We start from the raw sequence: 23,145 nt of genomic DNA, 5'->3' as shown, positions 1-23,145 counted from the left end.
ATACCCCCCAGGGGCACCTGGGTGGCTCAGTGGTGGGCGTCTGCCTTTGGCTCAGGCCATGATCCCAGAGTCCTAGGATCGAATCCTGCATTGGGCTCCCTGAGGGGACCCTGCTTCTCCCCCTGTCTGTGTCTCTGCCTCTCGCTCTCTGTGTCTCTCATGAATAGGTAAATAAAGTCTTTAAAAAACCCGAAAAGATGCCCCCCCCCAAATTTTATGTGTAGGATTTATCCTACAGATATACTTGCATATAGCAAAGGTTAGAAGGTTTTCCAATTAATTACTGTTTGTAACATAGCCAAGGAATGTAAACAGTCACATGTCCAAATAGGGGGTTGGCTACATAAATTGTGACAAATCCATTTGCTAGGATATTTCATAGCTGTTTTAAAGAAGGAAGTGGTTTTTTATATATTGATATGGAGGATTCCTGAGATCTACCACTAGGTGAAAATCAGCAAGGTGTAAAATAGAATAAAATACTGATCTAGCATCAGGTTTCCTCCGTGAAGCTATTTATAGGTTGACTCTGAAAGGCTGTAGATATACATAAATCTGGTAGCAGGAGTTGCATTCTTCCTGCAAGGGGATTTTCAATGTGAGATGGGGCTTTTTGCTCTATATCTTTTTGTAATTTGTCATTTTTAAACCCTGTACAAATATTACCAATTCAAAAAAAAATGAATAAAAAAGCTTTTTAGAAAGGTTAATGTAGCATGTGACATAAAGAGAAAAGTTAGTTTGGCTACTTTACTTACTGGTTGCCTCTAAAGTGATAAACATATTTTTGTTTCAGCATCCTTGTCATGAAATCCCATCGTTTTTCCATGAAAATATTCTCCAGGGGGGCTTTTTAAAATGTCTTGCCTTTGCATATACATTTTAATCATTTTAAAAACTACTCTGATCAACTGACTGCTGAAATGACCGAAGCCACTTGGATGGCCTTTTTTTTTTTTTTAAAGAGAGAGCGTGAGCAGGGAAGGGGGTGCCATGCCATGCGGAGGGAGAGGGAGAGACTCTCCAGCAGGCTCCAGGTTCAGTACAGAGCCTAACTTGGGGCTGGATCCCATTACCCTGAGATCATGACCTGAGCTGAAAGAGTCAGATGCTTAACTGATTGAGCCACCCAGGTACCCCTCACTTGTTTTGCTATTTTTTTTTTCTCTAGATGACACTGTTTTTAAAAAAGATTTTTTGAATTAATTAATTAATTGATTTATTTATTTTAAAGAGACAGAGGAAGAGTGAGTGGGAGCAGAGGGAGGAGCAGAGGGCGAGGGAGAGAAGCAGATTCCCCACTGAGTGCAGGCCGAACGTGGGTGATGCGAGGTGATGCAGGGTGATGCGGGATGATGCGGGGCTCAATTTCATGACCCTGAGATCACAACCTGAGCTGACATCAACAGTTGGATGCCTAACCGACTGAGCAATCCAGGTGCTCCTAGATGATACTTGGTGCAGATAAAATATAGCCACAAAAATATGAGTTATTCTCCAGTAGGAAAACTAATACATAGAAAATAGAAATAACTTTTGTCTGTACAAAATTATAGTGGTTTTTTTTTTTTTTTTTTTGGCTTAATGAAAACTTGTCAGACAAAAGTCTGATTCTTTCTTAGGATTGCATTTCTCTGCCTTCTGTCTCTTTTCTTCCACTTTCCTCCCCATCCTTCCTCTTTTTCTGTAAATCGTGCAATCGCTTTTCCACTCTCCTCTTCACACTCACTGGGTCATTCACTTTCTCTCCTAGCCTTAAAGTTATGTGTGTCTTCCATAAAACAGAAACCTTTTATACTGAGAAATTTGAGCAGTCCTCATGTAAGATGCATCATGCTAACACCCTGTGAAAGATGAATGCGGTTTATGGCAGAATAACAACATCATTGTAATAATAACAGCAGTACGCACGTGTGGGTTTCTGGTAAGTCCTGGATGCAAGGCTAGCCCTACTTAGGGGAAGGAGGCTCTTTTGTGATGCGTCAGCTCTCTGGTTCCCACATCAGTAGCCTAACAGTAAGGAGCTACCAATATTGAGATAAATAGTTCTGTTAGAATCCGTAAGTAGGGTGATCCTATAACTTATTATCTAAGCTGAATCACTTTTGAGAGTGAAAGGGGGCATGCTGCTAGGGGCCGTACTGGGGCAGCACAGCATAAGCCAGAACTATCCCATGCCCTGAGACAGAAGTCTTACGGGCATAAACACTGTTAGGACAAGACAAAAAGAAAAGACTTACCAGTCACAGCTCCGGAATTGTATGAATATGTACCTGCAGAGAAGAGATTGCAGCTCAGTTATTCCTGGAGTCCTAAGGGCACTTATTTCTCATTAAGCAGGAGGAGTTTTGGACAGTTTGGGTCCCATCTTAAAGCTTTGAGAGATTCATGGCTGGCAAAACCAACCTCCCTTTAGCAAAGAATAAGGATAGTTTATTTAGATGCTAGGCCATGCTTAAGAATCAAATATGCCCTGTTTGCATAGCTAAGGAAACCATCAACAAAACAAAAAGGCAACCTACTAAAGGGGAGGAGAGATTTGCAAGTGACATCTCTGATAAGGGGTTAATATCCAAAATGTATAAAGAACCTTTACAACTCCGCACAAACACACACATACAAACACAAGCACACACATGCGAATAATCCAATTAAAAATGGGCAGAGGACCTGAATAGACATTTCTCCAAAGAAGACATACTGATGGCCAACAGACACATAAAAGGATTCTCAACATCCCTTATCATCAGGGAAGTGCAAATGTAAAACCACAATGAGATATTACCTTACACCTGTGAGAATGGCTAGAATAAAAAAAAAACAAGAAATAACAAGTGTTAGGGGGGATGTGTAGTAAAGGGAACCCTCATGCACTGCTGGTGGGAAGCAAACTGGTGCAGCCACTCTGGAAAACAGTATGGAGGTTCCTCAAAAAGTTAAAAATGGAAATATCTCTATGATCCAGTAATTCTACTGCTGGGCATTTACCCAAAGAAAACAAAAACACTAATTGGAAAAGAATATATGCACATCTGTGTTTATTGCAGCATTATTTGCAGTAGGCAAGATATGGAAGCAGCCCAAGTGTCCATCAATAAACGAATGGATAAAGAAGATGTGGTGTGTGTGTGTGTGTGTGTGTATATACACACACACACTATATATATACACACACATATATATTTATATATTTATTATATATTTATATATAATAATATATTTATTATATATTTAATATATATTAAATATGTATTATATACTATTATATATAATATATATACACAATATTATAGTGTGTGTATATATATATATATAGTGTGTACACTATATATACACACTATACACACACTATATATATACACACACTATAATATTGTGTATATATTATATACAATTGTATGTAATATATTTAATATTTATATATATTTATATATAATATATGTTTATATATTATATATATTTATATATTATATATACACAATGTTGTATATTGTACATATATTGCATATATATATATAGTGTGTATATATACATATACACAATATTAGCCATAAAAAAGAATGAAACCTTTCCATTTGAGATAACAATGGATGGATATAGAAAATGAGTGAAATAAGTCAAACAGAGAAAGACAAACACCATATGATTTCACTTAGATGTAGTATTTAAGAAACAGAACAAATGAACAAACAGACAAAAGCAGAAACAGACCCATGAATCCAGAGAACAAACTGATGGCTGCCAGAGGGGATGAGTGTGAGGGATGGGCAAAATAGGGGAAGGGGAGTGGGAGGTCCAGGTTTCCGGTGATGGAGTAAATAAGTTATGGGGATCAAAGACACAGCGTGGGAAATACAGTCAGTGGTGTTGTGGTCGAGAAAAACACCCCACAGAGAATCAGATATGCCTTGACGGAAGATATAGATTTACCCAGAGCTTTTCCATCCCACAGAGTGTGAATCCAGACTGCAGAAGGCTTCCACTGTCCTCCCATATCAGGAGGAGGCAGATATTATTCAGACTGGCAAAGCCTCTGCCATGCAGGTCAATACGGTGAGCCTTGTCACATCCAGGAGATGGACTTTCTTTTCCATCTGGACTGAACCAGGGCAGAGCACAGAGGTTAGAGAGCAGAGCAGGAGACTGAGGGTTACTGAGTTGTCTGGACTTTGGATCGGATGGTATGATGCTATGCAGTCAGCTCCCTTGAGGTCTCCACCTGCACCTCAGAAGCAGCACAAGGGCGGCTGACCTCTCCTAAAGTATGCGAAGCCAGTGCTAACCTGGCGTCTCCTGGGAGGCAGAGGGAGTGTGTTCCAAGGCCTTTGCTGTTGTCTGAGATGGGGCTTGGGAGGAGGGTTCATTACTGATCAGCCCTGTGGTTCCTGTAGCAGGAGGCTTTGACGGCATCGGCCTGGAGCCTGGCACAATAGTTGGCTTTGTGGCCACTTTGGTGTCTGACTTGGAAGTGAAAGTTGGCTCTGCAGGAAAGTGCAAGATATGGAAAACAAATATTTAGAATAGTGTCTCTGCTAAGCTCCAGAAGAGAGTGGACTTAACACTTGCTCTGGTGAGTCCACGCTGGGCCAGCCCTCCCCCTCAGCACATTCCTCTATGGCTCTTTGGGAAAATCCCTTAACTATTCATCCATCTGGAATGGCCATGGGACTTTTGAGAATGCTAGGGGATCTACAGCTATTATGGTGCCTGTAAGTTGAAGATCCCATGGATTTGAGCAGACCTGGGCTGGTTTACTAGAGAAGGCACACAAGATGCTGTGAGAGTGTGCTCTCAAAAACTGAGCATAACTATATTTGCCCAAGACATCTGGGTTGTGATTTTAGTTTATTTTTTCCATGTATGCATGCCACTTTGGAAATAAGGGGAAGCCTGAGATTCAGGCTGACTGGATCGAAGAGAGGGTCCTGGTTTTGCTCTGATCTAGAGGAGGGTAGCCTGCCTTGTGTCCAGGTCCTCACCCTCCCTGGCAGATGGCTGCCCCCAAACTGGGAAGCATGGTGAAACAACTTCACTATTCTCTTTCCATGAAGGATGGGTCTTCCATTGTGATTGGTACCGTACCTAGGAAGCCTGGAACAAAGGAGTAAGCAAAGTGCCTCTGTGACCCCAGCACCTTTGGCTGTCTGGCTGTGCTGTGTGGGGCTGCTCGCCTGTGCTCTCCCAGCCGGCTAGGCTGGGAGACGTCCTCCTGCCCCTTAATCCCCTAGGTCACACGTTCCTCACGCCCCCTGGGCTGCCAGCACTCCGGGGACTGCACAGATAGAGCTCCCCCAGAACATCCCCACCCAAGTGCACATGGCCATGTCACCCCGCGTCAGAGATTACACTCCCACGTCTGAGATTTTGGCCGCACAGTTTCATCTCACCAGGTGTTTGATGCACAAACGCAAGGCTGGGAGGGACCGTTTGATTATTCTCATCCGTTGGTGAACCAGATGCACCTTGGGTTGGTTAAAGGGGTTTGGGAATTTCCCAAACTGAAATGCAGCCAGCACTCAGCCATATCTTCCTGTTTGTAGTCAACTAACTACCTCACTAACTAGGATGAAACCTCATTCTGGCCTCTGCATCCCCCCTTCAGCATTTGTTCTCAGCTTTGGCTTCCTAAGAATCACCATCCTAATTCCCAGCCCTAATTCCCAGACTGCTCCCCCAATGGCTAGAGTTCCGGGGCAATCCCAGTACGCAGCCACAGTTAGGAAGCTGTGCTCCAGGGAAGGTGTGCCTCAGCAGTGCGGCCAACAACGGCAGGATGACTGTGCCTGGGCAGGAAGGAGCAGTCAGGGGCAGGGGAAAGCCACATTGGATAAAGGGACACAAAAAATCAGGCTTTAAGTGTAAAGTAAGGCTCTCCTAGGATGTAGGGCACATTGTGCCAAGATATTAGCATCTAAGATTTCAAATTTCCTTCACAATTTCAATTTACTTTCAATTTACTTAACATCAGGACAGTGCTAAGGAAATTGGGATAGAAGATCAGCTAAGACCTTGGAATTGTGCAATGCTTCCGTACCAGAGTGATCATCGTTGGGATCGTTGGGGAACAATTCTGCACAGGTCCCTCGTGTGTCTGCACCCCATGTCAGCAGAGGCACTGACAAGTCCCTCTCTTGGGAATGTCTTTTCAAAGATGTTCATGTAGCTTTGGAAGGTGGAGACAGTGCCTCCCTCTGGAGCAAAAAGGCAGACATGGTCAGCTGGTTGTAAGAGACTCCAGTTTCTTGGTGTGCCTCAGTGACTCTTGATTTCAGCTCAGATCATGAGCTCAGGGTTCTGGGATTGAGCCCATCATCAGGCTCTGCACTCAGCATGGAGTCTGCTTGAGACTCTCTCTCTCTCTCTACCCCACCCAAATTCAAACTCATACTCTCTCTCTCTGTCTCTCTAAAATCAATTAATCTTAAAAAGAAAAAGACTCCAGTTTCTTGAACTCAGGCTTCTTCTGTTAGGAAGCAGCCTTCTGCACGTACAGGCATCTTGGAGGCCAACCCCCATTCATTGCCCCTATGTGACATGGAGATGAAGGAATTGACACAAATATGCCAATGCTCCTGCTGCCTGCTGGGCCATGTACATAAGAAAATCCTTGGCCTCTGAAGTAGGAATGTAATGTTTTCTACTGGCACCCATGAGGTTTTGGCGGGCTAATGTGCAAGGCATGCAAAACGGTGGATCCTCCCCAATTTTGATTTGGAAGTGCGTCTACAGCTAAGTCTGATCTGGCATATTAAGATTAGATTTCGGGGGCACCTGAGTGGCTCACCCAGTTACGCATCTGCCTTAGGCTCAGGTCATGATCCCAGAGTCCTGGGATCGAGCCCCGTATTGGGCCCCCTGCTTAGCACAGAGTCTGCTTCTCCCTCTCTCCCTCTGCCTCCCCACCATTCATGCTTGCTGTCTCTTTCTCAAATAAAGCAATAAAGAAATAAATAAAATCTTTTTTTAAATAAATCTTTTTAAAAAGTAGATTTTGAATCATTATTAGTTATGTGCCAATGAAACCTAGATATCAAGCAACTTTGACTTAAAAGAGAAAATTAAGCTAATCTAAAATTTAATTTTAACTTTAATAAGAAGTGTGTTTGGTCGTTTAAATTGGCAGTGGAACTCCAGCTGTGGTCCGAGAATTTCTGAATTCTGAGGGATTCATAGAGACCAGAGTCATAGCAGGGAATGGAAGTCCTTAAAAAGTTTTCAGCATCCCTACCTTTTCCAGAAAGGGAGGTGCTCTCTGGCTCTGGGGTCACCCCTGCCGGCACGTCTGAGGAGGATGGCCTTCGGTGAGTCAGGGAGGGGTCTCCTGGAGAGAGGATAACCACATGGCATTTATGAGCCTGAGGGTGGAAGCTGGAGTGCTTCATGACTGCACATAAATAAAAAATAAATATATAAATTTAAAATGGAGATATCTGGCTTCCTGGGCTAAGTCAGAAGCACCAGAAAGAAACAACCAACAATGTTTCCCAATCTTCAATTCCCATGCAAATACAAACAGACTGCAAACTATTTTTCTTGCCTTTCAGAAAGACTGGACATGTATCAAATGTCTTTTTATTTTTGGTTAGAATGATACCACTGAGATCAACTCAGTTTTATAATACCGTCTTTTACATGGGAAAGTAAATACTACTCAGTAGATTCAGTTGTTTTATAAGAAAGAAAAATAAAGCACATTCCCAAGCACAGGAGGTTAGGAAAAGTAATGGAGGGAGTTGTTAGGTGTAGAAGGTGAGGAATCCTTGGGCTACATGAAACCTAAAAATCCTCCAGTCTTTAGGTTCTAAAAGTCTACGATTCCAGGTCTATCCCCCGTTTTTCCTCTACCCCCCCCCCCCACCTCCTCACTAACCAGTTCAGAGCCTGCAACTCATCTCCATCTTGGATCCATTCACCCAAAGGAATTGGCACTTTGAAGAAATAGTCACTTTGTCTGTGCTGGAAAGCCCTTATGTTTGCCCCTGGATGAACCCTCTGTGTCTTTGCCACAGTGTTATTGCTCATACCTGTCTTCACCCAGGTAGTTCATCACTTCAATGGCATTTGATGCCATGTGCCACTATGTTCCCCAGCTGAGCGATTCCTTTGCAACAAATAGAAGGCTTCCTCTTTGCCCTACCTCTGACGTCTGCATGACGTCATGCAGCGGGGAGGGGACAGGTGCACAAATCCAATGAGTAAGTCTGGCTCTTCAAGGAATCTTACAGCAGAGTGGGTTTGCTCTAGAACCACCCCTTTTGTCCACTCCCCTGGAGAGGAATTGAGAATTTCCACGTATACAAGAAAGTATCTAGCTTACAGTTGGACATGTACCAAATATGCAGTAAACCATGAGTTAACGGTTATTTTTCTAGAGTAAGTGGCTTAGTATTCCTGGAAATAGCACTTTGGACTTCCACTCCAAGATTGTTGGCTTCTGACATAGTTATCCAGTTGTGGACGGTTAAAGAGAAAAAAATAGATTCTGACAACCATCCCTCATGTGGGCTCAGGAGTGCTGGCTGGACACAGGACATGAGGGACCAGGCTAAGGTAGTCTCTGCTCCTTGGGTAGCCCCCATTCTCCTGGGTGGGTAGCAACAGAGAACAGTAATAATTTCCCTACAGGCTGTCTTCCAGGGAGAGATTGGGGAAGCTTTCTGGGCAGCAAGGCTGCTGTGAGCACACACCCTTTGTAGTTGAAATCTTGCTACCGTAAGCGTAAATCATTGATATTAATAGTACAGGCATACCTCAGAGATACTAGGAGTTCAGTTGCAGACCACCACAATAAAGTAAATGTGGCAATAAAGCAAGTCAAGTGAATATTTTTGTTTGTTTGTTTCTCGGTGCATAGAAAAGTTCTGTTTGCACTATACTGTAGTCCATGAAATGGGCAATGGCATTATGTCTTAAAAAAATCAGTATGCATACCTTAATTAAAAATACTGCTAAAAATTGCTAATCGGTAGGTCATAATCTTTGCTGGTGGTGGGGGTGGGGGTCTTGCTTCCATGGTGATGGCTGCTGACTGATCAGGGTGGTGGTTGTTGAAAGTGGGGTGGCTATAGCAGTCCCAAAAAATAAGACACCGGTGAAGTTTGCCATGGCGACGGACTCTTCCTTTCATGAACAACTTCTCTGTAGCAGGTGGTGCTGTTTGATAGCAGCATTCTACCCACGGAACAACTTCTTACAGAATTGGGGTCAGTCCTCTCAAACCCTGCCACCGCTTTATCGACTGAGTTTATGTAATATCCTATATCCTTCCTTGTCATCTTCACCAGAAGTAGATTCCATCTCAAGAAACCATTTTCTTTGCTCATCCATAAGAAGCAACTCCTCATCTGTTCGAGTTTGATCATGACATTGTATCAATTCCGTACTATCTTTAGGCACCGCTTTTAATCTGGTTTCCACCTCATCTCTTTCCTGCCCTATCTCTTTCCACCTCATCTGCAGTGACTTCCTCCACTGAAGTCTTGAGCCCCTCAAAGTCATCCATGAGTGATGGAATCAACTTCTCCAAAACTCTGTGAATGTGTATATTTGGGCCTCTTCCCATATTATGAATGCTCTTTTTTCTTTTTTTTAAGATTTTATTTATTTATTTGAGAGAGAGACAGAGATACCGACAGAGAGAGCATGAGCTGGGAAGAGAGGGAGAAGCAGGGTTCCTGCTGAGTGGGGAGCCCAACTCAGGGCTCCATCCCAGGACCCTAGGATCCTGACCTGATCCGAAGGCAGCCCCTTAACCGACTGAACTACCCGGGTTCCCCAATCATGAATGTTCTTAATGGCATCTAGGATGATGAATCCTCTCCAGAAGGGTTTTAATTTACTTTGCTCAGATCCATCAGAGGAATCACTATTTATGGCAGCTATAGCCAAATGGAATGTATTTCTTAAATAATAAGGCTTGAAAGTTGAAATGACTCCTTGATCCGGGGACCGCAGAATGGATATATTTTTTAGCAGGCATGAAAACAATATTAATTTCACTGTTCATCTTGACCAGAGTTCTTGGCTAACCAGGTGCTTTGTCAATGAGCAATCATATTTTGAAAGGACATTTCCTGAGCAGTAGGTCTCAACAGTGGGCTTAAAATATTCAGCCAACCATGCTGTAAGCAGATATGCTGTCATCCAGGCTTTGTTGTTCCATTTATAGAGCACAGGCACAGTAGATTTAGCATAAATCTTAAGGTTCCTGGGAGTTTTGGAATGGTCAGTGAGCATTGGCTTCAACCTAAAGTTCCAGCTGCCTTAGCTCCTAAAAGTCAGCCTGTCTTCGAAGCTTCAAAGCTTTGAAGCTATGCACTGACTTCCCCTCTCTGGCTATGAAAGTCCTAGATGGCCTCCTCTTCCCCTCTAAGGCTGTTTGTCTATGTTGAGAACCTGTTGTTTAGTGTGGCCACGTTCATTAACCACCTTAGCTAGATCTTCTGGACGCCTGGCTGCTTCCCTTTGCACTCTCCTATTATGGAGACGGCGTCTTTCCTTGAAGCTCAGAAAGCAACCTCTGCTGGCTTCAAGCATTTCTTCTGCAGCATCCTCACCTCTCTCAGCCTTCAGGGAATTGAAGAGAATCAGGGTGGGGCTTTGGCTCAGGGGTGAGTCTTTGGCTTACGGGAATGTTATGGCTGGTTTGCTCTTCTATTCAGACCCTTAAAACTTTCTCCTTATCAGCAATAAGTCTCTTTTGCTTACTTACCACTTGTGTGTTCTCTGGAGTAGCTCCTTTAGTTTTCTTCAAGGATGTTTCTTTTACATTCACAACTTGGCACACGAGGGCCTATTTTTTTTGGTCTATCTTGACTTGATGTGCTTTTTTTCACTAACCTAATCATTCCTAGTTTTGATTTAAAGAGAAAGACATGTTTCTTTCTTTCACATGAACATTTAGAAGCCATCATAGGGCAATTAATTAGCCTAATTCCAGTATTGTTCTGTCTCAAATGATAGGGAGGTCTGAGGAGAGAGAGAGAGGTGGGAATGGCCAGTCCATGGAGGAGTCAGGATACATATACAACATCAATTAAGTTAACCATCTTATGTGGGTGTGGTTTGCGGTGCTCCAAAAGAATGACAATAGTAACATCAAAGATCACTGATCCCAGGTTACCATAACAGATATGAGAAAGTTTGAAATGCTATGAGAATTACTAAAATGTGGGATCCCTGGGTGGCGCAGCGGTTTGGCGCCTGCCTTTGGCCCAGGGCACGATCCTGGAGACCCGGATCGAATCCCACGTTGGGCTCCTGGTGCATGGAGCCTGCTTCTCCCTCTACCTGTGTCTCTGCCTCTCTCTCTCTCTGTGTGACTATCATAAAAAAAAAAAAAAGACAATTACTAAAATGTGACACAGAGATACAAAGTGAGCAAATTGTGACACAGAGATACAAAGTGAGCAAATACTGCTGGAAAAATGGTGTCAATAGACCTTTTTGAGGCAGGATTTTCACAAACCTTTAATTTGTAAAAAACACAGTTATCTGTAAAGTGCACTAAAGCAAAACGCAACAAGATGAGGTATGGCTGGAGTCAATATTGACTAGGTTTCACTTAACATTTTTGACCCACAATGTTGATGTTGGGTTCATTTTCTAGATGAGGAACAAAGACTTCCAAGATGGTAGTCCTGAGCCCTCACTCAAAGAACCCCGTATTATGTGACCCTAAAGCCTATGTATTTCCAACTCTCAGGGGTGTTGTTTAGAGGCCCATTGGTTTATTTAGCCTCAGACGTCAACACAGATGCCTTGTCCCCCAGAGATGGGCTCACTCAGCTTCCCACACTATAGTTCCACTCTCTGAACAGCTTTGGTATGGGGGATGGAGAGACTTGCAAGGATGACTACTTACTGATGCACTTGAGACTGGGGATTGTCCAGTGGGCAGTGTTGGTGGTCTTGTTGAGCACACACTCAGTCAGGCTGGATGTCCCGGCTTTCCGCTTGAAGCCAGAGTTACAAGTGTACCGTTCCTTGGAGCTCACGCTGTAACTCTTGACCTGGATATCTGCGTGTTTGACAGATGTGGGAGGAGGGCATGTGATGCCTGCAAGGGTGTAGATAAGAGAGGAGAAGTGAACACATTTCAGGTTGTTCAGAGGTGTTCTCCAGGGCAACTTGGGCAGCACTCAGCACCTCTGTAGCCAGCGTCTGGCTTTCCTAGGGGCCCTTTAGGATACACCCCACATTCTAAACATGTGAAACATTCAGTAAGGGCTCTTATCATTTAGAAGTCTTCCAGGGAGCCTTGTCTTTAGTGCTTGCCTTCCAGCATGGCTAGGGCTTGGGGAGTCACCCATGGAAGCCCCATTCCCTCCCCTTCACTTCCTATCAGTGTCTCACTGTATCTCTTTGGCCCCATCCAGCTGGGCCTCTGCACTCTATTGCCTGAAAGCAGCAATAGCCTTTGGATTGGTCTCCCTGCCTGTTCTCCCTGAAAGCCTTAAATCCATTTCTGTAATATAGCCAGTCATCTTCAGAAATGCACGTTGGATGACTTCACTCTTTCCTGGTTGCCTGCTGCTCTTAGAATAAAAGCTAAAATCCTCAGGAGGTCTTCAAGGGTCTGCTGGACCTGCCTCCCACACCACCTCCCTAGCTACTCTTCCCCTTGGCTGCACTGACCTTCTGTCCCCCCATGGCACTGTTCTCCCCCAGCTCATCTCCTGCCATCCTTCCTAACTTGAACATGACTTTCTCAGGAAAGCTGCCCCCATTTCTCCTCCCCATCCAATCAGCCAGGTCCCATAGTTCTGTGTTCTCTCCTTATACAGCCAGCCACATTCATGGTTGTAGTGAAGACAACAAGACGGTGTAATAGCTGTATATCTCATCATTTGCACTTTGAGCAGCAGAGAGTGGGAGCCACATCTGTCTTGCCCAGCACCATATTCTCTGAGCCTAGTACAACATCTGGCAAGAGACAGTGTTCAAGAAATAGTTGTTCAGAGAATGATGCTTATTATGCACCTGCCCTTTACCCCAGCAATGTCACTTCTAAGAATTTATCTTACAGATATACTAGTATACTTATGAAGTGAGCAGGTACAAAGCTATTGATCGTAATAGCCAGTATCTACAAATGACCTTGTATGTGGTCAGCAGGAGACTAATTTTAGTAAATTACAATACAGCTACCCCACAAAGAAGTACTACTCAGCTGTTTACAACAGATGGACTGAAGTGGAAAGGTCTCCAAGACACACTGTTGGTTAGGAAGGAGAGGAACAGAACTCTGTGCGTTACGTGCCACCATCAGTGCAAAAGGAAGAAATGGTACCTATACACAACTTTTTGTCTGGACATAAAACCTCTGAAAGTATTTGAGGGACTATTAACCCTGGAGACGAAGCAGCTGAGAAACGCACAGGGAGAGACAGAGATTTTTTTCCTGAATGCCTTTTTATACTTTGTTTGTTTGTTTGTTTGTTTTGTTTTGTTTTTTGCCTTTTCATACTTTTTGAATTTTTAGTCCTGCAAATGTTTTACCTGCTAAAAATGCTTTTGAAAGTTTTTGCAATGCCCTGTGTCTTTAGCTGCTCTGTACATGGATGTTTATTATTCCCTTTTCCTTTTCATCTATTAATATATGCCAGGGTGAAAATTAAAATTAACAAGCAGTGCCACTCAGATATTCTGACCAATCAGGACAGCTGCTGGCAGTAATTGGGACAGGGGTGGGGTAGGAGTGGGGGTGGTTACCACTGGCCACACTGATGACAGGCCTAGCAGAATATTAGTTGTGCCCTATACTCATTCACTGTTTTAAGTATATGAAATATATCATAATAGAAAGGTAGGTAGGGGAGGGGGGATTTTAAAGTACCCCGCTGCAGGAACTCAGAAATCTTGGTTGAGCCTAGGGCAAGAGAGGGATAAATGATGCCAAGTGTGGGTGTTTCATTTTTGTGGCATTTCTACAGATAGGTGCTCAGTAGATCCTCAGGATAAGCCCTACAACCAGTCTGATGGCTTGTGGGCATGACACCTAGGGAAGTTCTCTGTCCTCATGTCTGGGTTTTGGAATGTACCAGGAACAGACAGCTCTAGTCTGAAAGTCTGACAAGTTAGCTAGCTGAGTCTGAAAGGACGGTAAACAGCCCAATTCCCAAGTGGATGAGGTGAGCTCAGTCACCTACCCAGATTAGACTTTGGTGCTAGGTCCGAGGGGGACAGATTCTGGAAGATGCAACTGTCTTCTGCAGCTCTGCATATTATAGTGAGGATTCTGGCTTCTGGAACAAGAATCCCCATCCATCCTGGAAAAATGTAATGTCTCTGATCTTAACCTGGATGTTCTAAGAAGGCTTGGTTTCCTTCTGCATCCTTCAAATAAGCCCCTCTTGTTTGATTTACCCAAATAGTATCTGTGTCTGCTTTCCAGCAATCTGAGCCTTCTTTTGGTTGGGCAGGATCTGGAGTCAGCTTTGACTAGCCATGGGCCCCCAAATGGCACTTTCTCCTTCCTTCCTACCTACTTCCTGTAGGTTGGCTTGTTTCTGCCTAGAAACCCTAGCTTTTGGGACTAGGGCCCTGACCCCTCTGCCCAGGTCTTGCTCATCTTTTCCTCCAGAGAGCAATCCCTGGATTGCTACACTACCTAGTTGCTGGCTTAGGTTTGGATGTCCAAGAACAACTGCCAGAATCACCAGGACACTTATCGCCTGGATCCCTTATGCCACTTCCCACTGGCCAGGTGGGCCTCTGTAGGTATTAGAATAGGAGGATTCCACCTCCAAATTCAGAATGTGGTCAGAACAACCTTCTCTAAGTGCCTGGCAGCCTGCAGATAGACCAGCCCGTTGGTGGGTCAGCTGTCAGATTCTCCTCCACTACTTCACAAAGGCCTCCCATGTGGGCTCTCCTGGCTGGGGTTCCAGCATGTCTCATGCCTGAGTCCACCTGGGCTATGACAGCCCCATGGGTCAGGAAAGCCCAGGCCTTACTTTGGTCTTCCTAGTCTCAAGAAAGGAAATGGATTATTTGACTTTCGTTCTTAATCTAACCACTGACTTTCTTTTAAAATCCCATCAACATCTAATCTTAGATTTTTGTATAATATACATCTGTGCTGTTTATCACCAATATCAGACTATCAGCATGATGATCTCAATGTTCTCTCTTCCTTCACATGGCTGCTAGAACGGATGCAAACATTCCCCTTTCCTTTTGAGTAAGGTCATAAGATAGTCTTCACTTTAACTTACTAGTCCTCTATTATTTCCTTACTATTTCTATAAATAAAGTTAATAGAAGAGAGAAGAAATCTATCTGCTTAGATTGACTTCCTTTACCATCTCCTCTCTCTCTCTCTCCCCCCCCCCCCCATCTTGTCTTTGGGATATATCCTGTTTGCCCGTATCCCTGCCAAGATATTTTTATTCACCAGGTAGCCCTCAAGTTCCATTTTAATTTCAAATAATGTTCTGGATCTACTGATCTTCCCTCTCTCAACTTTTTTCAGTCTGTGTTGTTTTCTGCATTTTTCCCAGATTCGGGATTTTTGTCCGCAAAAACCATTCTGCATCTTCTAAGTGTTGATATATTCTCCTCCACTTAGAATGGTGGTTTTCAACTTTCAGCATTTCTGACACACTTTGAAATAAAACATTTGTGACCTGTCCCTCAAGATGACTTTAAAAAGCCAAGGCAGTGGTGACCATATCAGCAAGAGTTATAAAGACTCACAGCTACAGTAGGAGGGCATCAGTGCTAACATGTGACTCATCCAGTTGTCCTTTGGAGCTGGTGGCTGTGTGTGTGGGACAGTTTATTGAGTATATGAGAACTCAGAGTTCTTACAGAGTTCAATAAATATGTAATCTTCTTTGTGGTAGCTTGACTTATTCCCCTTACCTTAGATTCATAGCAGATAGTGCCCCTCTCAGCTCAACACCCCTATTGCCAAACATTGTTGTCCTTGTCATATTCACTTTAGCAGCAGTGAATGTGACACATCAAGAAGGGAAGAGGTCACAGGAAGCAAGTTATATGCACGGTTGAGAACCACTGTTTTAGAAGGAAAAGCAAGCTGGGACAGACACTGAGTAAACAGTGACGGTCTTATGGTCCCTATAGATTCTCTTCTGAAGCCCATCTCTGCTGTTAAATCTGAGGGCCAAGATCTAGAATCACTGTCAACGCTTCTTTTCTCCTTGATAGTCTATAGGAACCAGTTGTCATCAATGAGAAAGACAGATGCAGTCCAGGTTTCTCACCATTGGAGGAAGAAGTTGTAACTATGGAACAAGGGAAAGGATGACTGGAATGTACCCATGATGTTAGAAGAGAATTGGGGTCGGAGATGTTGTATGTAATCATTGTGTGTGTTCACCTGCATGTGTACATATGTCTGTACATGGCAGTGTGTATGTGCAGGTGTGTTTGTGTGTGCATGATTTAGCACTGTCCTTTTATGATGCCTAGAAGCACTGACATATTAACAGTGAGCATACTTGGTGCCCAGATCTTGGTCTCCACTAGAAGAAACAATGGCTACTTGGAGAAAAGGCTGATACTTGATCTCAATAAAAGATCAACATGCTGTTTTACTTATCTTAAAAATATTTTATTTATTGAGAGAGAGAGAGAGAGAGAGAGAGAGAGAGCACATGGGGAGGGGCACAAAGAGATGGAGAGAGAGAATTTAAGCAGGCCTCATGCCGAGTATGGAGACCAACATGGGGCTCAATCTCATGGCCCTGAGGTCATGACCTGATCTGAAATCAAAAGTCAGAAGATTAACCAACTAAGCCACCCAGGCACCCCACATTTTGATCTTTTAAAAGATCAAAAGATAAGCCTGGAATATTGTTGTACCAGAAAGTAAAGAAATACTCAAGGAAAGATGGCAACAATGTCAAAAATATATTGTTCAAATGCTGAACTGGCTCTCACTAGCCACATCCAGGACCTTTTGAGTATTAAAGGAACAAAATAAAACAAAACTCCCTAAGTCTGTGCTAATATAAATAAATAAATAAATAAATAAATAAATAAATAAATAACAGGGGAAAAGAGAGAGAGAGCCCTCCTTACAGTATAAAACGAACTAATTTAGAAAGAATAATGGAGTAATAAACGAACTAGGGGTGGTGGAAAGGGAGGAGGGCAGGGGTGGGGGTTACTGGGTGGTGGGCACTGAGGGGGGCACCTGACGGGGTGAGCACTGGGTGTTATTCTGTATGTTGGCAAATTGAACACCAATAAAAAATAAATTTATTATTAAAAAAAAGAAGAATGGAGTAAGAGAAGAAACAATGGATGCTAGGATGAGCAGATTGCAGTTTGATCAGGGACAGGATATTCATATAGGTGGTGGATTGCACTGGGTCAGTTCAGCTAAGCTGGACACACATTCCCTGAATCCCCTTTCCTGATGGTGCCCAGTTAACCTGTGACACAGTCACCAATCTTGTGCTGCCTGACACAATTCACTGAGAAGGAGATAACATCACACCTGTGGTATTTCTCTCCCGGATCCATAATCTGAATCTGATCATGAGGAAACACTAGATGAACATAAAATGAGGGACATTCTGAAAAATAGCCTGTATTTGAGGTCAAGAAAGATAAGGGGAGCACCTGAGTGGCTCAGTTGGTTGTGTTCAACTCTTTTTTTTTTTTAAAGATTTTATTTATTTATGCGGGGGGGGATAGAGAGAGATTGAGCAAGTGGGGAGAGGAGCAGAGGGGGAGGGACAAGCAGCCTCCTCCTGAACACAGAGCCTGACGCGGGGCTTGATCTCAGGACGCTGAGGTCATGACCTGAGGTGCTCACCTCTCACCAAGGTGAGACACCTAGGTGCCCCAAGTGTCTGATTCTTGGTTTTGTCTTGAGTCATAATCTCAGGGTTGTGGGATTGAGCCCCAAATGGGGCTCCACGCTGGGTGTGGAATCTGCTTGGAATCTCTCTCACTTTCTGCCCTTCCCCTCCCCCACTGTGGGCATGCCAGCTCATGTGTGCCCCCTCTCTCTCTCTGTCTCTCTCAAAGAAAGAAAGAAGAAAGAAAAAAGGGAAAGAAGGAAAGAAGGAAGAGAGAGAGAGAGAGAGAAAGAAAGAAAGAAAGAAAGGAAGGAAGGAAGGAAGGAAGGAAGGAAGGAAGGAAGGAAGGAAGAAAGACAGGCAGAGAGGAAATATTCCAGACTGAAAGAGGCTAAAAGAGACATGGCAACACAAAAGGCACCATGTGTTCCTGGATTAGATCCAGAATTAGGGAGAAAATGGTGAACAAGGGCATTATTGGGACAACTGACAAAATTTGAGTATGGCCTGCATATTAGATAATAGTATTGTGTCAAGTGTAAATTTTTGATAATTGTTCTATAATCATGTGAGAGTGTTGTGTTTTAGGAAGGCACGTAAGAAAACGTATTCTTGGGAAATAATCCTGAGTATTTAGTCATAAAGGGGCATAATGTCTCCAGCTTAGTTTCAAATGCTTTAGAGGAAAATGCACATGTGTAATAAATTTATGTAGTTAGAGATGGGGGGTGAAAAGCAATGGGGCAAAATGTAAACAGTTGGTGAATCTGGGTAAAGGGTATTCAGAGGTCTCTTTTCTGTTTTTGCAGTTTTACTGTAAATTTGAGGTTGCATCAGAATAAATAAGTTAAAAAATAAGCAAAGTAAGTAACCAAACAAAAACCACTCGTTGAATGGTGCTTGGGTCCCTTTCTTTGAGGACTGCTCTTGAAGGAAACTCTAAGAGCCTTTGACAACTCAGGCCAAGATTATAATTAGTTAGGAAATGTTCTTTAATTATTTCCCTGCTCGTGGCTTTCAGATTGCGGTCTTTCCCTCTTTTCTTGCCCTCTATTCACACCTTTTAGAGTTCCTTCTTCCATTTCCAGGGTCTAAAAGTAGTGTTTGCACTCTTTCTACATTCGGTATTTTGACTGCAGCTTTGTTTTGGTGTGCAGGTTCATCATTGTCATATTTGAGTCCTCATTCTGCTACATCAGCTCTGCTCCTTACTACCTTCATCTTCATCATGGGGCCCGTCAGTGATTCCTAAATGTGAGTGTGCAGTAGAACCACCTGGAGGGCTTGTTAAAACACAGAGTGTGTGTTGGGTGGGGGGGTGCCTGGGTGGCTCAGATGGTTGGGTTTCTGCCTTTGGCCCAGGTCATGATCCGAGGGTCCTGGGATGGAGCCCCACATCAGGCTCTCTGCTTAGCGGGGAGTTTACTTCTCTTTCCCTCTGGTTCTCCGCCCCCACTTGTGTGCTCACTCTAACTCACTCTCTCTCTCTTTCTCAAATAGATGATTAAAATCTTAAAAACAACAACAAAACAGAGTGATGGGCTCTCCTCCCAGAGCTCCTGAGTCAATAGGTCCGGGGCAGAGCCTGAGAATCTGCATTTCTAACAAGTTCCAGGTGACGGTAATGCCACTGGAAGCTTGCACCATGCCATATGGAACCATGCTATATGGCATTTACAGATGCAGAATCTCTCAGCATCACATCAAGTTGCTTTCTTGTGTGGATTTTCAGTTTCTCTTGAAGATGTTAATAACTGCTTGTTCATACCTTTCCCTGCTATTGATATCGTCAGTGAAGATTTCTTTTACAGGGTTCCTCATGATGTGCTCTTCTGAATTTCTATTCTAATAGTTTCTAACCCAACCCAATTCCCCAATCTCTATATAAAAAATGTACCCATCCACCATGCATATACGTGTCTGCATGTGAATGTGTATGTGTGTTTAGCTTGGTAGTTCTGTGGGTTTAGCTCCACGCTACCAAAATCTTAACTCTGCATCTGCGGTGCTCTGCTGTATGTTAACATAGATGGGAAAATACTTAGAAATGGAGGGTGGGGTGGAACAGGGAGGAATGATCATAAAACACTCTACTCTAGAAATATTTAACAGTAGACCAGAATGCATAGTCCCATAAAAATACTAGACTCTGCTCTATGATAAAATGTTCCTTCCTTCCGAGGAAGCCCTGATGGATGATCACCTTTGGACCTCTCGAGTAATATTACATCATTGGTAACTGGACAGTCTCCTTTCACACACAAAACCGTGACGCCAGAGGACACGAAAGACAAGAAGTCCCCAGAGGGAAAGGCTAGGCAAAGACTGGATGTCACTGGTAGGAGTGTATTTAACTGGTTTTTTCCTTACCTACCCCTTTCCTTCCTTATGCCAGGTTTGCTCTTTAATGCTGACAGCATAATTGTCTTAGGCTTGGAGGAACTTGTGAGATCACAGAGCCACGCTATCAGCCTCTGTAGGACTGATGGCCCCTACCATGCATTATTCTGAAACTTTGGAAGGGAAGGAGACTCTAAGAACCCATACCTCACCCCCAAACACCATACATAGTTACTTCCAAGACCAGTCCATTTTGGGGGGGATTGCAAAGACAGCTTGCACAAAACTGTATTTGTCTTTTTATACCTGTTTTCCCTTAGCATATTGTCCTTAGTGCAATCCACATATGCTACAATATTACACAGTTTCTTTTAAAGGCTGAATAATATTCCACTGTTATGTATATGCCACATTTTGATTATCCATCATTCATTTGTTGATGGACACTTGGATTGATAACATGTTCTAGCTCTTATGAATAAATCTGCTATGAACATGGATGTACAAATACCTCCCTGAAACCCTACTTTCAAATCTTTCTGGTGTATTCCTGGAGGTGGACTTGCTAGATCATATAGTAATTCTGTTTTTAACTTTTTGAAGAACTGCCATACTGTCTTCCACAGTGGCTGCACCATTTTGCATCCCCACCAACAGTGCACGAGTCCTCCTTTTCACTACATCCTCTTGTTTTTGTTGTTCCTGACAGTATTCATCTAAATGGGTATGAGATGGGCAGCCCAGGTGGCTCAGCGGTTTAGCGCTGCCTTCAGCCCAGGGCATGATCCTGGAGACCCAGGATCGAGTCCCATGTCAGACTTCCTGCATGGAGCCTGCTTCTCCCTCTGCCTGTGTCTCTGCCTCTCTCTCTCTCTCTCTCTCTGTGTCTCTCATGAATAAATAAATAAAATCTTTAAAAAAAAATGGGTATGAGATGTACCTCATTGAAGTTTTTATTTGCATCGCCCTAGTGATTAGAATATTTTCATGGATTTAACTGCCATTTTTATATCTTCCTTGGGGAAATACCTATTCAAGTTTCTTGCCCATTTTTGAATTGGGCTGTTTTTTGTTTTGTTTTGTTTTGTTTGTTTGTATTTTTGCTGTTGAGTTTTAGGAGTTCTCTATATATTCTGGATGTTAATCCTTTATCAGATATACGATTTGCAGATATTTTCTCCCATTCTGTGGCTTGATCTTTACTCTCTGGACAGGGTCTTGTGATGCACAAAATTTTAAAATTTTCACGAAGTCCAATTTGTCTATTTTTTCTTTTGTTTCCTGTGCCTTTGGTGTCATTTCCAGGACATCATTGCAAATCAAATGTCATGAAGCTTTAGTCCTATGTTTTGTTCTAAAAGTTTTATTGTTTTAGGTCTTATACTTAGGTCTTTTGTCCATTTTGTGTTAATTTTGATATATGGTATTATAGTAAAGTTCCAATGTCATTATTTTGCATGTCCAGTTTCCCCAGCACCATTTGTTAAAAGACTGTCCTTTCCTCTTTGAATGGTCTTGGCCCCCTTGTCAAAAATCATTTTGCCCTATAGGTGGTGGTTTATTTCTAGACTATTTCATTCATTTGTGTGTCTGTCTTAATGCACATACTATACTGTTGTGATTACTACAGCTTTGTAGTAAGTTTTGAAATCAGGGTATAGGAGTCCTCCAGTTTTGTTTTTTCAAGATTGTTTTGGCAATTTGGGTACCTTGAAATTCCATATAAATTTTAGGATGGGTTTTTCTATTTCTACAAAAGATGTCATTGGGATTTTGATAGGAATTGCATTCATTCTGTAAATAACTTTGGGTAGTATTGACACATTAACAATATTAAATCTTTCAATCCATGACCATGGGATTTTTTTCCCATTTATTTGTGTCTTCTTTCACTTCTTTCAGCAATGCATGGTAGTTTTCATTGTACAGGTCTTTCAGCTCCTTGCTTAAATGTATTCCTAAGCATTTTATTGTTCACTGTTAGTGAATAGAATTGCAAGTGATTTCTGTATGTTGACTTTGTATCTTGCTATTTTGCTGAATTCATGTATTCTCACTTTTTTTGTGTGTGGAATTTTAAAGTCTCTCACATATAAGATAATACCATCTGCAAACAAAGGTAATTTTATTTCTTCCTTTCTGATCTGTGTGCCTTTTATCTCTTTTTCTTGCCTAACTGCTATGGTAGAACTTTCAGAACTATGTTGAGTGGACATGGTGAAAGTAGGCATCCTTCTTGTTCCTGATCTTAGAGGAGAAGTTTTCAGTCTCTCACCATTGAATATAATGTTGACTGTGAGGTTTTTTGTATGGTTTTTATTATGTTGATGAAGTTTCCTTCTATTCCTAGTATTTTGAGTGCTTTCTTTTTTTAATCATGAAAAAGTGTTGAATTTTGTCAAATGCTTTTTCTACGTCAGTTGAGATGCACATGTGTTTTTCCTCTTTCATTCTGTTAATGGGTATGTTATACTGATCAATTTTCATAGGTTGAATCATCTTTGCATTCCAGGAGTAAATCCCACTTGGTGATGGTATATGAATCCTTTTAATATGCTGCTGAATTCAGGTTGCTAGTATTTTGTTAAGGATTTTTGCATCAATATTCATAAAGGATATTGGTCTATAATTTTTTGTTCTTACTGTTTCCGTATCTGGCCTTGGGATCAGGGTAATGCTGGCCTCACAGACTGGATTAGGAAATGTTCCCTCCTCTTTAAGTTTTTCTACCTTCTAGGTAGGTTTTGTGTTGCTAGGGATTTGTCCATATCACCTAGGTTGTCTGAATTATTTGTATACAATTACCATAGTAGTCTCTCATAATCCTTTTCATTTCTATAGAATTGGTAGTAATGTCCCCATGTTCATTTCTGATTTTAGTCATTTAAGTCATCTCTCTTTTTTTCTCAGTTCATCTAGCTAAAAGTTGGTCATTTGGTTGATCTTTTTTGAAGAATTGACTTTTGGTTTCATTGATTTTCCTGTTTTTCTATTCTCTACTTCATTTATCTCTGCTCTAATCTTTATT

General features: G+C 42.5%; 1 protein-coding gene across 2 annotated transcripts in view; it reads right to left on the bottom strand.

The window, feature by feature from the left end:
• The window catches only part of IL15RA (interleukin 15 receptor subunit alpha), a 51,634-nt gene that overhangs the window by 8,202 nt on the left and 20,287 nt on the right, over positions 1–23,145 (bottom strand). Inside the window, exons 2-5 of one of the 2 annotated variants that reach the window (XM_049101225.1) lie at positions 11,864–12,058; positions 7,229–7,321; positions 4,284–4,481; positions 2,241–2,273 (exon numbers count right to left, since the gene is read on the bottom strand). In XM_049101225.1, the coding sequence (XP_048957182.1) occupies positions 2,241–2,273; positions 4,284–4,481; positions 7,229–7,321; positions 11,864–12,058 (519 nt within the window). The remainder of the gene's footprint in view (positions 1–2,240; positions 2,274–4,283; positions 4,482–7,228; positions 7,322–11,863; positions 12,059–23,145) is intronic. The other variant, XM_049101232.1, reaches the window with a different exon arrangement.

Source organism: Canis lupus, chromosome 2 (assembly GCF_003254725.2).
Source record: "Canis lupus dingo isolate Sandy chromosome 2, ASM325472v2, whole genome shotgun sequence".
Classification (NCBI taxonomy): Eukaryota; Metazoa; Chordata; class Mammalia; order Carnivora; family Canidae; genus Canis; species Canis lupus.
This window is presented reverse-complemented; position numbering and strand designations above follow the sequence as displayed.